Genomic DNA, 14,263 nt, shown 5'->3' with positions numbered 1-14,263 from the left:
AGCTGGTGTAAACCCGCGGAAGCTCATAATCCATAATAGGGCCCAACTGATACTGGATTTTAGGGGCTGATGCCGATACCGATATCAAATGTGGTTATCAATCACTTGTGATAAAGGTATGAAATGGAGGCTGTGATAGTTTACAGTTTAACAGTAAACTTTATTGTACAGTATACAATGACATCAGTGCACCGTAACAGTAATCTACACTGTGAATGTAACCATTATAATCAGCTAATAATAAAAAATACACAGAAAAAATTACATGCAAATATTAAACTTGAATTAAGAAAAATAGAATCAAATATACATGAAATTCTGACAATATAACTTACAAAAAATAAAATAAAAAGCTGGCACATGTAGTATATGCAAATTCTAAGGGTCCTCTATGATACTTAAGAGACTCCTCATGGCCCACCGATATCCATTCACAAATGAAGCATAGTATTAGTTAAGGCAGAGCTCTGATTGGCTGCTAACCCCCGTCACATTCATGCAGGTGTACACTGCAGACATTTGAACGTGACACTGGTTGGTTCACACTGCCAGTTAGGCTTTTGCCAGCACAGTTTGCTGCTACAGCTGACTTGTCAGCGGTCCTGTTTTTTGGACTATATTTAAGAGTAAATAACGGTGAGACCCATTGTCAGCTGGCTCTTAATCAGCCTCTGGTTCAGAAGCCAAGACTGAAGCCCAGATTTCCTGTGTTTGCCAGGAGGTTGGCCAGGATGTCGTCTCAGATCAGAGGGGCTTTGCTAGCATTCAAGGGGAATTGCACCATGCTGTTCCATAAATACAGGGTGGTGGATTGTAGTGGCTCAGTTGTTTTGGGAGGTTTTAATGCACTCAGTAATACTTAGTAAGCAGGGAGAAGTTAATTAGTTTTGGAGGATTAGCTCTCTAAGCAGAATCATCGTCACTTCTTGCATTTTTTTTTAGATTTCCTTTAAACAGCAGAGCCTCTTCCACCAAGTCTAACTGTAGAAGCATTTACTATTAATGGTCATTCCCTGAGGTAAGTGTCTCTGTGACTGAACTGTTGAAGGTGAATCACTGTAACCATCAAACAGCAACAGCAATATGTGTGTTGCATCTATAATCTTTGATTATGCAAATGCACTTTGAGCATTTAAGTTGAGCTCATTCATTATTCAAATCTACCAACAAACAGCAACTGACCTTCTATGTAGACTCAAGTTTATAGAGGAGGATCATTAGGAGTATATCCGGCTCTTATAGTTTAAGATAATTTACAAACTCTTATTTCCTCTGGTTAATCTAAATCAGTTCTGTTGTGTCAGCATCATCATAAGTATCATGTAAATGGCCTGACTGTTGTTATTCTCATTACAGCAGCATTAATGGCAGTATTAGTGTGACCATTTAAATGTATCCTGGCATGACCATCTAGGGCTAGAGCAGGCAGTATGTGTTGTTATTATTGTGTGTTTAAGCAGTTGAAAGTGCAGATTTAATAAGTCACCACTGACCAATCACCACTCAACAATAAGGTAACACGCGTAACAAGCTGACACCATAAAGAGTGATATCACATTAATTAGATGTAAATAGCATAAAAAAGACTATTTCCTGAGTTGTTCAGTGGAAGCACTTAAAGTGATTGCTGAGGTCAGAAATAGTAGCATGAATCCTATTTAACAGACAACTTAATGGATGATAATATCAGTATAATACACTGATGTTAAGGTGTGGATCATGTCTCACTATCAGCTGGTGGATACCGCTGACTTGTGTCTTCAGTATAAGAAACATGAACATTAGCTTGCAGTGTTGTTGTGTGGATGTTATTGTCTGTGTTAACATGCTACAGTTCCACATGTTGGTCTGCAAAAACATGCGGCCACATGTACGGGAGTGATAAGGAACGTATGAATAGATGAGAGTAGAGAACAGTATAATCCACACACTGCTAAATCCCGCCAGAAGCAACACATGTAACATTTCAGAGATGCAGTGACTGTTTCAGAGAATGTGTCCTGTTGATAAGTCTGTGTTTTTTTTTTGTGAAATGAACTAAACTGAAATAAGCAAGGCGTTATTGGTATTTTTAAGTGCTGTAGAAAAACAACTGAACTTGAATTTGCAATTACTGAGCCAAAAGCAAGACAGACATTTCCTACTGCAGGAGCCTGATAGAACAGAATATAATATGTGTCCACCGTCTCTGCTTTTATTGCCACTCTTCTCCATCAGCTTTAAGATTGAGTTCCTGAACTGAACTTGGGCACTATAGATGAAAAAAAATCCTCATATTTTATTGGATGGCGGTAGTGTCAGTTGTGATTGGTCTAGCAGATGTTACATCACATAAAGGACAGAAACCATTTCACTGCTGTGTTTATTGGACCATCTGACAAAGAATAACACAAAAATAATTAAATAAACACTTATCATATATGAGTTTTGTTTTGTATCATATTTGATACATCTGGAATTTTTTGCAATTTATTTTCATAGAATGTTTTTTTTTTAAACAAATAAAAACTGTAGTAGCTTTATTATCATTATATTGAAGGTCAGACAACAATATAACAGAATTTAGATAGCACTACCTGAGCCATAACAACATTTAAGAAAAGAACATTGATAATCTATGAGGGCAATATGCAATATAAAAAGGTGCAAACAGCAGCAGTGCTTATTATAACATTAGGCCATATGTAAACAACTGAAACAATTTAAGGCACACAGGTTATATTATAACACAAAAAGAGGTTATATTTGTAGTCCTCCAGTGAGTGAGTGGAATGACGGGATCAGGACATGTTCATTAGTCCTTATAGGTCCTTATAGGTCCTTATAGTCCTTATAGGTCCTTATAGTCCTTATAGGTCCTTATAGTCCTTATAGGTCTTTATAGTCCTTATAGGTCTTTATAGTCCTTATAGGTCCTTATAGTCCTTATAGGTCTTTATAGTCCTTATAGGTCCTTATAGTCCTTATAGTCCTTATAGGTCCTTATAGTCCTTATAGGTCCTTATAGGTCCTTATAGTCCTTATAGGTCCTTATAGTCCTTATAGTCCTTATAGGTCTTTATAGTCCTTATAGGTCCTTATAGTCCTTATAGGTCCTTATAGTCCTTATAGTCCTTATAGTCCTTATAGGTCTTTATAGTCCTTATAGGTCTTTATAGTCCTTATAGGTCCTTATAGTCCTTATAGGTCTTTATAGTCCTTATAGGTCCTTATAGTCCTTATAGGTCCTTATAGTCCTTATAGGTCCTTATAGGTCCTTATAGGTCCTGCATAAAGCTCATATTTCCACCTCCTAAATGTTTAGTATTTTGGTTTTGCACACATCACTTTTTTCTTTCAAACAAACAATATCATACAGAGCATAACATTTTAAGCCCTTATAGGTTCTGCATTAAGCTCATATCAACCACGATATGAAATGCAATAAAATGACAGTTGACAGATTAACAGATAAATGAGCTTCTATACCTGCTGTATCTAATCTGATACACACATTTTCAACTGGAATTTACCATCAAACAAGATACACAATATTTGTCATTCCTGTTGAAGTATCAGGAACTATTTGTTTTTCTTATCTTAACTTTTTTTCTAAACTGGCAAAAAATATCCAGGCCTGAAATAAAAGGTCCCCTGGTGTTTTATCTGTGCACTACATGTATCTGATCTTATACATCAGGTTTTTTACACTGATGATGTAGAGCTCTCCAATAACTCACGGATCGCACATGATTCACTCGTTGTTAAAGGGTTAAAATGAACAATAGTGGAGAATGTTTTCTAAACCACGACGTCAGAGGAATTGGAGGTGAAAATAATTCCCCACCTCTGACAGTGAGAAGGAGCACATAGCCGAACTGTTTAGAGGACCTATGTGTTCAAAAAGATAAAGGATGTGCACATGGAACCAACTAAAGAAGAGCTGAGGAGAGCTGAATGCTGTTTTGGGCCACTGAGCCCAGCAGTACCGTCAATTCAGCATAAATGTTTAAGAAAATCTATATTTGTCTTTCCCTCAACCGCTTACATCACTCACCTCCTAAACAGCATAGAAAATGCAACAGTCAGTCCTGCTGCCTTTTTAATGGTGTTCATCCAAAACCTCCCAACTTAGAACTGAAACACATGAACTTCGTATCAAAGCCTCACAACGTTCTTAGAAGTTGAAGATAGAACAAGCCCCAGTGTGCTCCATGTTCCTACAGTGAATAAACTAGTGGAGAACAGAGTGTATACTCTATCTATCCTTTGACAACGATGACGCATTCAAGGTTATAATATTCTGTCTTTTGTTTGTTTTTCTTCACAGTTATATGCACAGTGTGTTTACAGGATGCTGCTCATTGTGAAGGTTTTAATTGCTGGAGGATTTGATAAAGCCAGAGCAGCCATTGTGTTACTCAGGGTCACCGTGGATCCTCAACAAGTCTTCAAATGCCTTACATTTTGTTTTTGATATTGTAGTTCTAAAAATGTATGGAATTGTTGGAGTTAAGGCACTATATTTTATTTGAGTGTAGTTTGTATTATTATTATTATTATTATTTACCTTTTTTTATTATTATTATTTTACATAAACCAACCAATCAACTTCTTAATTACAGTAAAAAATAATCAGCAGTGAGAACTATAATGAAACTAATCGTTAGTTAAAGTCCTTTATAAATGACTTCAAAATGAGCTCCAAAATCCTGCTTTTGCATTATTAGTCTCATAGTATATTATATATGAGTACAACAGTCACATGTGGTAATACAGACTATTACTGAAGTGACATCAGTCATTTTACACCAGTAAAGGATCTAAATACACTGTTTGCTGAGCAATTTTAATATAAGAAATACATAAAGTTATCCATATATATGTTGTTTAAAAAATGTGCAGATACCCTGATTACTGCTTAAAAGAAACACATATACTGTACAGCAGCATGTTTTTGTTGTTTGGTGGTTATCCTGGTGATCAGTCAGTATTTTCATGTTTTATTTACTAAATGTATGTTTAGCTGGTTTAAGAGTAAGTGAAAAGCTCTGTGTCACTGACATCTTGTGGTTAAAAGTTTCAATTCTGCTGTACCTGATGCTGTTGTTTTTTTTCCTCACAGCTGGAGCTACCTGTTCTACCACAGTATAATATTAATCTCTCTCTCGGTTGTGTCTTGGCACAGGGTCTGAGGGCTGGTGTGAACTGGGGTCAGGAGCAGTTCCAGCTTCTGCTCCAGGAGGGTCAGGGCAGTGAAGCTGCTTCTGGACCAGCAGATGATGTGGGTCTGGAGGAACTTCGTTACCGCTGGATGCTCTATAAATCCAAGCTGAAGGACGTAGGAGACATCAGAGTCAGGGCCAGTGCCAAGGTGAGTGGACTGACTCCTCTGTCACTGTACAGTCAAATCTGCCTATATTTAAACTCACAGAACTGTCCTGTTTTAGGCTTTTGGTTTATGCATGCAATCATCCTAAATGGGATTAAAGAATAATCTGAGACTCTGTTTATAGAAACCTGGCAGCCTGATGCCCAGTTTTATTTATGCTTTTGCTAAAGTTCACTCTGCTTTCTTTAGATTGAGTCACAAATGTGCACATTGTCTATCCTGTAATCAACTTTATTCAGGCTTCTGCTTATGTGAGCCGCTGCCTTTGTCTGACTGCGTCTTTGGTGTCTGAGTGATTTTTAGTCAACCTGTTTGTGAAGTCAGTGATATCAGTGTGATGTCAGTCATATTCAGACTCCTAACAACCAACCATCATCTTTTTACTCTAAACTTAGGACAGGACAGATATGTTTAATTTACTTAGAAACTGTGGCATCTCAGTGTAGACCACACTGTAAATAGATCCAGATCAGATGTAGGGACATACAGTACTGTCTTGTGTTCTGTGTACTTTCGCCATGCATTTCTATTTTTTCTGTACTTTCATCATGATCATGCATAAAATTGGGTATTATTGATGTATGATTCATGCATGATGTTTTTTTTTTCATCACTAATTCACTCAGTCTGTGCATTTCTCCAATCTGCTCTCACTTATTTCTCTGTTTTGAAATCATCATACAGATATGTCCAAAAGAAAACATTGAAGATTACTCACAAATGTATCCCAAACTTACCCCCCTAATAAAAAAAGTGAACTCACCTGAAAGTCATGGCATAGTTACTCTTCCCTGGTTATGTGGCCTACGATGTAACCATTCAGCTACCACGGTGCCCCCAAATCAGTATATTTGAATGAATATTTTTGCCTTTATTGATCATAGACTAATGTAGGGTAATTATGCATTCATGAACATTGAGTGGGTGTGTTCATGTAAAAACTGAAAGAGATAAAACTCATTAAAACATTGCTCCATAGTGCTACTTTAACTTTAACTGCTGTCTTCACTGTGATGTGTTGTCATGGTTTTCCCTCTTAAGTGCACTGTTGATTTTTAAACACAGGGGGGCAGTGTAACATCATTTAGGCTCCTGCTTGCACAGTGAGAGGGAAAACTCTCACTGAGCACAACGTGCAGTTAGTTTGTTGTTCAGTAGACTCTGATTAACTTCTACAGTGTTTACCAGACTTTATGAAGGCCAGTTAAAACAAACAAAAAATGAAAAACCATATGCTGTTAACTTGTTAGGCTGAAGTGTCCCATGGGTGGGACAGTTTAATGCTTATTTTGATCAATGGAGTTTAGGATCAGTAACCTTTTTATTTTGAGTACATTGGTTTCAGAACAACCCACAGTGCTGTGCAGCATCACAGCTGGAGACATCTGTCAGTATAACAGTGTACTTCTCATTGAGTCAGAATAGGGTCTGCAGTGAATGTAGACCAGTATACCAATGAATTGTTTGTGTAACAGTAAACACAGTGTATCAACTGATATATTTTGTGTCTCTGCAGAGACTCCAAGCCAAAGAGGATGAGCCAGCAGCTGTCGCAACAAAAGTGCAAAAGGTAACACCAAACTTTTAAAAATGAAATAGCTATCAATGTACATATTTCTCAATGTTGAGATGAGTATTATCTTGATGATTCCCTGATCGTTGAGACGAAGCATTTAACAATATTGTTCCAAAACTTTCACATTCATTGTATTTAATACTCTCATACCAGTCTTTCTCAAAAAGTCTTCTCTTGCATGTAAACAGTACATTAGGCTGCTGTGGCTCAGGAGATAGAGCGGGTCATCCACCAAATGGAAGATTGGTTGGTTTGATTCCTGGCTCCTCCGGTCCACATGTTGATGTGTCATTGAGCAAGATACTGAGCCTCGAATTGCTCCTGAAGGCTGTGCCATCAGTGTATGAATGTGTGTGTCAATGGGTGAATGTGGCTTGTAGTCTAAAAGCTTTAAGTAGGTGGAAGACTAGAAAAAGGCATAACACAAATGCAGTCAATTCACCATTTATAGTTGCATGTAAACAACCTGAGTCCTACAGTTGACATATTCAACTGTAGAGTTATTTAATAGTTTAAAGTTTAAGTTAATATATGCTCATGATTATTATTCCATTTGTTGTGCAGCCTTAATTTATAACAGGCACAGTGAAGTAGCCTGCTTGCATATCTATATCTCTTACTGATTTGATCATGTATGTTCATATACAGTTGTAAAATACAGACTTCATTTGTATAGCACTTTTCATTCATAGTAATGTAATACAAAGTGCTTTACATAGTAAAACATCACAATATATTAATTATGACTCAATAAAAACAGGAAGTGTAGAATCACTTTCATAAGTGCACAACTCTGCAGTGAGGAAACACCAGAGGTGGAAAAAAAATTAAAAAATTCAGAGTACCCAAATAAAACAATCATAATCATAATAAATATAATAAATAAATAATAAAATAAAGTCACTGTTAAATAAAGTGGGTAAAACCAGAAATGTGAGGAGGGGTAATAAAAGAAAAACAAAGATAAGAAGAAAATGAAATAATAAAATAACTGTAGAGGAAATGTGATGAAGTCTAAGCAGACATAAAAGGTGCATTATGGAGAGGAAAACCAATCAAGAAATAAAAAATAGAATAAAAAGGATTGTCCATGTAGTAAAACAGGATAAAACATAGAATAAAAGACACATGGATAAATAAAATAAAGTTCAATTGAAATCCAGATTAAAAAGGTAAGTAGTGTTTTAAGAATGTAGAGGTCAAGTATACATTTATTTCAGTAACTCTAGCAAATTACTGAGTAGAAATATCTGTTAGTGATCCTCATTGCTAAGGTATTTAGTTTTTTATTGACCTACATGTTTGAGCAGTGTTGTATCTATCTGCAGATGGTGCTCTTTCCTTTGTATCCTAAACAAAAAAATTCAAAAATCCTTGTTTTTTGAATTTATTCCACAGGAACTAGAAACATGACATATTCATTTATTGTCGAGGATCAATGAGAAAAAATTACCTGATAAAAATCCAAACATCTTCAGGCTGCAGAGAGCTAAAAACCTGACCTGACCACCCAGGACTGGCATCAAATCAAGCATGTCAATTCCCACCACCACCCCCCCCCACACACACACACACACACACACACACACACACACCCTCCCACACCCCCTCAACCCTCCTTCAACCCACCATTCATTTAATAAGCAGTGGGTGGTGAGCAGATTAAAGAGCGCCGCCCCCCTCGACCACCCTGTTGACCCCTTAGACACCCCCACTGAAACTGCCCTCCAAACATTCCTGAGTGTGTTCACACAGTCTTTACAGGCCGAGGCTTCTGCTTCAGCTGTTATATGTAGGTGAGGAGATGGTTTGTTGAGTCACGTCATTCTTTTTCTTTTCTAAAACAGGCAGCTACTTATGTCTTTAACTGAAAATTGAGGCACTGAAAAAACTCTCAGGTCTTTCTATTTCTTTTGAGTCTTTTAAAATCTATTCACTGTGGAATGACAGGCTTCTTTGTGCTGCATGTCAGCTCTTTATTGTACAATCAACAGTTGTCTGTTTTGCCACAGTTGGACTCCATGCAGTCACAATCAGGCTAGTTTATCGGCCCTGTTTACAGTTTGCACTTAGTCTTAACTTGTCTTTACTGGTACACATGTTCTCACTCTTGATTACTCGCATTAGACCATACTTACCTGTCTCAATGACTATTTAATGCACTGTTCACATTATTAGAATCTTTATTAGCACAATTCCATCCATCCATCCATTTTCTGCTGCTTACCTGGGGCCAGGTTGTGGTGGCATTAGGCTAAGCAATGAAACCCAGACATCCTTCTCCCCAGCTATGCTCATCAGCTCCTCCTGTAGGATCCCAAGGCGTTCCCAGACCAGGAGAGATATGTAATCCCTCCAGCATGTTCTGGTGTCTGCCCTGGAGTCTCCTCCCAGTTCGATGTGCCCGGAACACCTCCAAAGGGAGGTGTCCAGGAGGCATCCTGACCAGTTGCCTGTACCACCTCAGCTGGCTCCTTTCGATGTGAAGGAGCAGTGGCTCTACTCCTAGTCTCCCCCAGATGTCTGAGCTCCTGACCCTATCTCTAAGGCTGAACCCAGACACTCTCCATCCGCTTGTATCTGCAATCTTATTCTTTCAGTCACTTCCCAAAGCTCGTGACCATAGGTGAGGGTATTAGCACAATGAACAATACAAAAGAATACACAGTGGATCAAAAAGGCTGGAGCCGCTAAGATGAACCAACACTAGTCTACATAATGCTACCCTCACTACACTAATACACAGGTCATGTTTACCATGTTCATAATCTTAATTTAGCATCTTAGCATGCTAACATTTGCTAATTAGCACTACACACAAAGTCCAATTGAGGTTAATAGGAATGTCATTGTTTTTGCAGGTGTTTGTTCAAAATCCATGTGTTGGACTGATACATTTAGATTTTGACCTGATGATAGAAAAGTCATGACATGAATGTCTGAACCAAGATTCATGACAATCCATTCAATAGTTGAGATTTTAGTCTGGACCAAACTGGCTGACTAACAGGCGCTTCTGTCCCTAGAGACACACTGCTAGCATGGCTAAAATAGTCCATGCACTGTTTAAGTGAGGCTCACACATGAACTTATTGGTGTGTCTCCTCTCATATAACTCAGCGGGTCTGGTTCTTATGAGCAAAAAGTATCAGTGTCAAGCTTGGCTGTAGACCCCTCTATTGTGTTGCTATGATGTAACTATGATAATCCTTGTGTGCATTAAGTCTGGTTGTGTCCCACTCATAGATTGTAAAGATGGATGTAGTGAGGTGTGACATAGTTAGTTTCAGCCTCTTTTCAGTTTGGAGCCAGAAGCTTCTAATTAAGGAGTGCAGGGTGTTTCCTTTCACGCTCTGGAAACACACCCGCTACCTCAGACCAAAGCTAACACTAGCTTACTGGCCACACAGTGCACTGCGCACTTGGGGTGACGTTAGCTACTTTAAGTTGTACTAACATGGCAGGTATTATAATCAAGTAACATTAAACACACACACGGCAGACATCAAAGCTACTAACTGGATGGGAAAGGAGAGAAGTTGAGGCTGTTTTGAATGTGAGTTAGTTGTAGCATCTAGTGGCTATCAGTGGTATTGCACTTTAAAGTACCTCCACATGAATTAAGCCTCAAGCCGAGTTCACTATCAGCATTGTAAATGGTAGCCTTTGATTTATTATATATGACTCTTTTATAAATAACTTACATTTGAGGTTTTGACTCTCTGAAGAAAAGAAGAAAAAAGTTAGTGACATGGTTTGACTTGACTATGTAAAAGCTGGTTGTTTTTTCATAATAATTTCTATGAGTCCACAGATGCTTCAACCACACCTAAAATCTCTCAGCTTTCACTGACTACATGTTTGCTGTTCTGTAATAATAAATCATTTTGGACACCTTCAGAATTCTAATTAGTACATTTTATAACAAGATTTTTTTTTATAGATGCACCTACATGTGTTTTCATTGTAGAAGGTCTGCATATTACATGTGTACATATTCATATCTAATGAGATTTTTGAGAGGCAGATACATTGAAGTGATACAGGTTTACTGAGAAAATGGCAGCAGTTTGTAGTCTGCTATCTGGACTGTCCTCATACTACTAGTCCAAACACTTTGCTGATCCTTACTTTGAGCAGCACACTACATAAAATACTTCCAGAAGTTATAGGGCTCTAAGAAGTGTCAAGTTTCATTAATGGTGATCTAACCAACAGGGACTGGAAATATATTTATTTCCAATTAATTGAGTAATGTATTTGTTCCTGCTGGCTGTTTATGATCTAGTAGCTTGTGTACTGTGTCGGAGGTATAAATCTTTCTAGGTTAGAAAAAGAAGAAAGTACCCTAAATAACAGTTTTGACTCATTCAACAGTTGAAGTCATAGTAAAGCTCTCTCTAAACAACACACCCCTACTTACCTTTGCCCTGCAGGTGTTTGTCATGTGGTGGTATGATTAGCTAGTTTCACTTCCTGTTCCATCAATCATTAACCTTTACACACACACTCTGTCTGTGTCCGTCTCTGTGTACAGCAGAGCAGACAGGCGCACATATAAAGTACTTGAACATGTTGTTAGCTTTAGATTACATTAGTGTTTTTGGCTGCAGCCACTGTTTTCCTCCTTTTCCTCCTGTGAAGAGTGGTTGTTATTAAAGAGGCTGCAGATAGGAAGGGTTTTTACAGAAAGACACACATGGAGACCTGGAGCTGCAGCCAGTAATTGATTGCATTCATTAAAGCCTGTCTGACATAGTTAGATGTTTGAAATCTGCAAGATCCATCAAGTTTTTTACACATATTAAATATGAATGCAAATATCAGTGTTATCACTTGTATTATTAATCTACTATTCTACCGTGACACGGTCTATCAGGGCCATAAAGGCACTACAGTAGTTACCATATATTAGTCCTACAGTGTGTCAGTATAATGAATTGTCCCGTCTGTTGACAGTCTTGTTGATGTACCTGTGTTCAACGCCTGGCCTCAGAGAATTTCATCTTCGCAGGCAATTGATTTGTTTTACATAAAATAATTTCCAGTGAGGCGGCCTGACGCAGTGCTCAGAAGGTGAAAGATGAACGTAGGCGGTGAGCATGATTCACAAAATAACAAGTCTGAGAGAAAAGAGGAAGAGTGTAGAGGCCTCAGCTTCATCAGTTTGTTGTTTGGTACATGATGTGCACTGTGTGGGGGAGTAAGCAGAGTTTTTCATTATGTATCTGTTTATTGATAAGGAGCAAAGTCATTTTTTAAGAACAATTTTCCTGTTTCCACACAGTTGAATAATCACTCAGTCATGATGTCATTGTTTTTCATTCATCCTGATGCTTACTGATATTGGGAAATATTTCAAAATATGGATCCGAAATAAAGAAAAGAAACAGTAGAAGCACAAACAGACAAAAACAGCAGGAAAATAACACCAATACAGCAGCTTTCCACTTATCATGTGTTCCATCTCAGACTAATGATGAGGAGTTCAAGCAATAATATGACATAGTTTAATGAGTGCAGTCATTTCAGATACACAATGAATTATCTTTCTGCACGATTGGTCATAAAATATGATCTGATCTTCATCAAAGTCACATGTACAGACAAGCACAAAGTGATGATGATGATGATGATTCCTGTGAAAATGTATTGAGTCAGCGTGGCTCTAACCCCACACCTTCAGTCTGGTTTCACTGACTGAACTCCAGGTTTGCTTTAACTCCTCACTCCAATTAACTTTAGTTTTGATGGTTTTTAGGTTCACTTACTTTTTCCAGCAGCACTGTGAACATTTAATGTTCAATAAAAACAACAAAGATTATAATAGTTTGTTTGTTATGAGCTTAAGCACACAGGGTTTGGTAGAGGATGATGTGGGAAACTTCTGTTTGTTCCAAGTTCCCTGTTGAGAAGTTTCAGTTAAACAGGTTTAGTATGCACTGTGAACATACAAGCTTCTAAGTTTTATTGTTTATATTGTAAACTATTACAGTTTCACCTTTTCTTTTCTTTTTACAGTGGCCAGAATGTCCATTTGTTTTTGTTTTACAACCAATGCCTTCATAGGCTCTATAAAAAAAAATGTTTTTTAAGAGAGCTGGCGTAAACATGATGAATCCCACCTGTTCTAAATGAACACACGTTCCCAAGAATAGCAAATTAGCATAATCAATGCCCTCAAAATACCATATAAGGTCAGGCACCGGCACAGTTGTAGAGAAGCTCCGTTCATGTATAAGCAGAAGATCTCTACGAGATCTGAGATTGAGATCCCGCTCTCAGAAATAGATCAACAGAAACACAGATTATTTAATAGTTTTTTAGTGGTTGAATTAAAGGTCCTGAGAAAGACAAGGAAAAATGACCCGTACTGTGAACGCTGTCTCAACTGCTGAGCGCCTCATCACAGAGAAGAAAAGGTTTGACATGAAATTAGATGCCAAAAAAAGTCACATTAGTGCCGAACCATAACCTCAATCACCTATGTTTTAATTAAATGAATACAAGTAATGAACAAATAGTCAGTTTGTATTGTGGAAAAGTAGCTGTGGACAAGTCACTTTGTAGTTTCAACTGTTAATATTTATATTGTAAGCTGGCATTATATCATAGTTTCAACTGCAAATTTGAATGACTGATAATATCATGCTTAAATTGTCAAATACTTCTTTAATACTAAAGTAACTAAAGTGTAATTTATATATTACAACACAAAATGTCAAAGTAATGAACGGGGCACAATCCATTAGTCAACAACAAAGTTGTATTGCTTTTGAGAAGGTCGGCTGTACGTGACAAGTACGACAGGACTGCACCACCCGTACATGTTGTTCATACCTAAGAGAAAATCCAAAAGAGAAAATTAGTGAATGCGGCAAATTCTCTCAAATAATCTCTCATACACATCATTTAAGAATGAATCTGTGTGTACTGGTGTTTCTTACATGAGGCCAAACATAAGTGTGAAGCTCTGCTCTGTTCAGGACATTTTGAGTTTTTGCTGTCTGTTGCATTTCTTACTGACTCATTTGACACATTTTGAGCTTAGCTTGAGGGAATATGAAAAGGCACAGTGGTGCAAACAATTTAAAATGTTTCAGTATTCATTCTGTTTTGTGGAAAAGTGTTAAGTGCTTTTCATAAAAGCAGCCATTTAACTTTAGCATTAAAGTCTTTCAGTGCAACAACTGTATTATTTTCAGGCTCTAACTGTAGAAGGGTGTCTTCATTGATTCCCTGTAGAAATGTCTCTCTGCCACTGGAGATGTTTGTCCTCCTTGTGCTCGTTTTCATGAAGGTGAAGAGGTTACTGA

The 14,263-nt window shown here is 37.6% G+C and overlaps 1 protein-coding gene across 1 annotated transcript in view; it reads left to right on the top strand.

Annotated features, from left to right (window-relative positions):
• Positions 1-14,263, top strand: part of syne3 (spectrin repeat containing, nuclear envelope family member 3) — a 59,651-nt gene that overhangs the window by 41,000 nt on the left and 4,388 nt on the right. Inside the window, exons 16-17 of the mRNA XM_062439815.1 lie at positions 5,168-5,353; positions 6,888-6,941. Of these exons, the coding sequence (XP_062295799.1) occupies positions 5,168-5,353; positions 6,888-6,941 (240 nt within the window). The remainder of the gene's footprint in view (positions 1-5,167; positions 5,354-6,887; positions 6,942-14,263) is intronic.

The sequence above is a fragment of the Scomber scombrus genome, chromosome 19, assembly GCF_963691925.1.
Source record: "Scomber scombrus chromosome 19, fScoSco1.1, whole genome shotgun sequence".
Lineage (NCBI taxonomy): Eukaryota > Metazoa > Chordata > Actinopteri > Scombriformes > Scombridae > Scomber > Scomber scombrus.
This window is presented reverse-complemented; position numbering and strand designations above follow the sequence as displayed.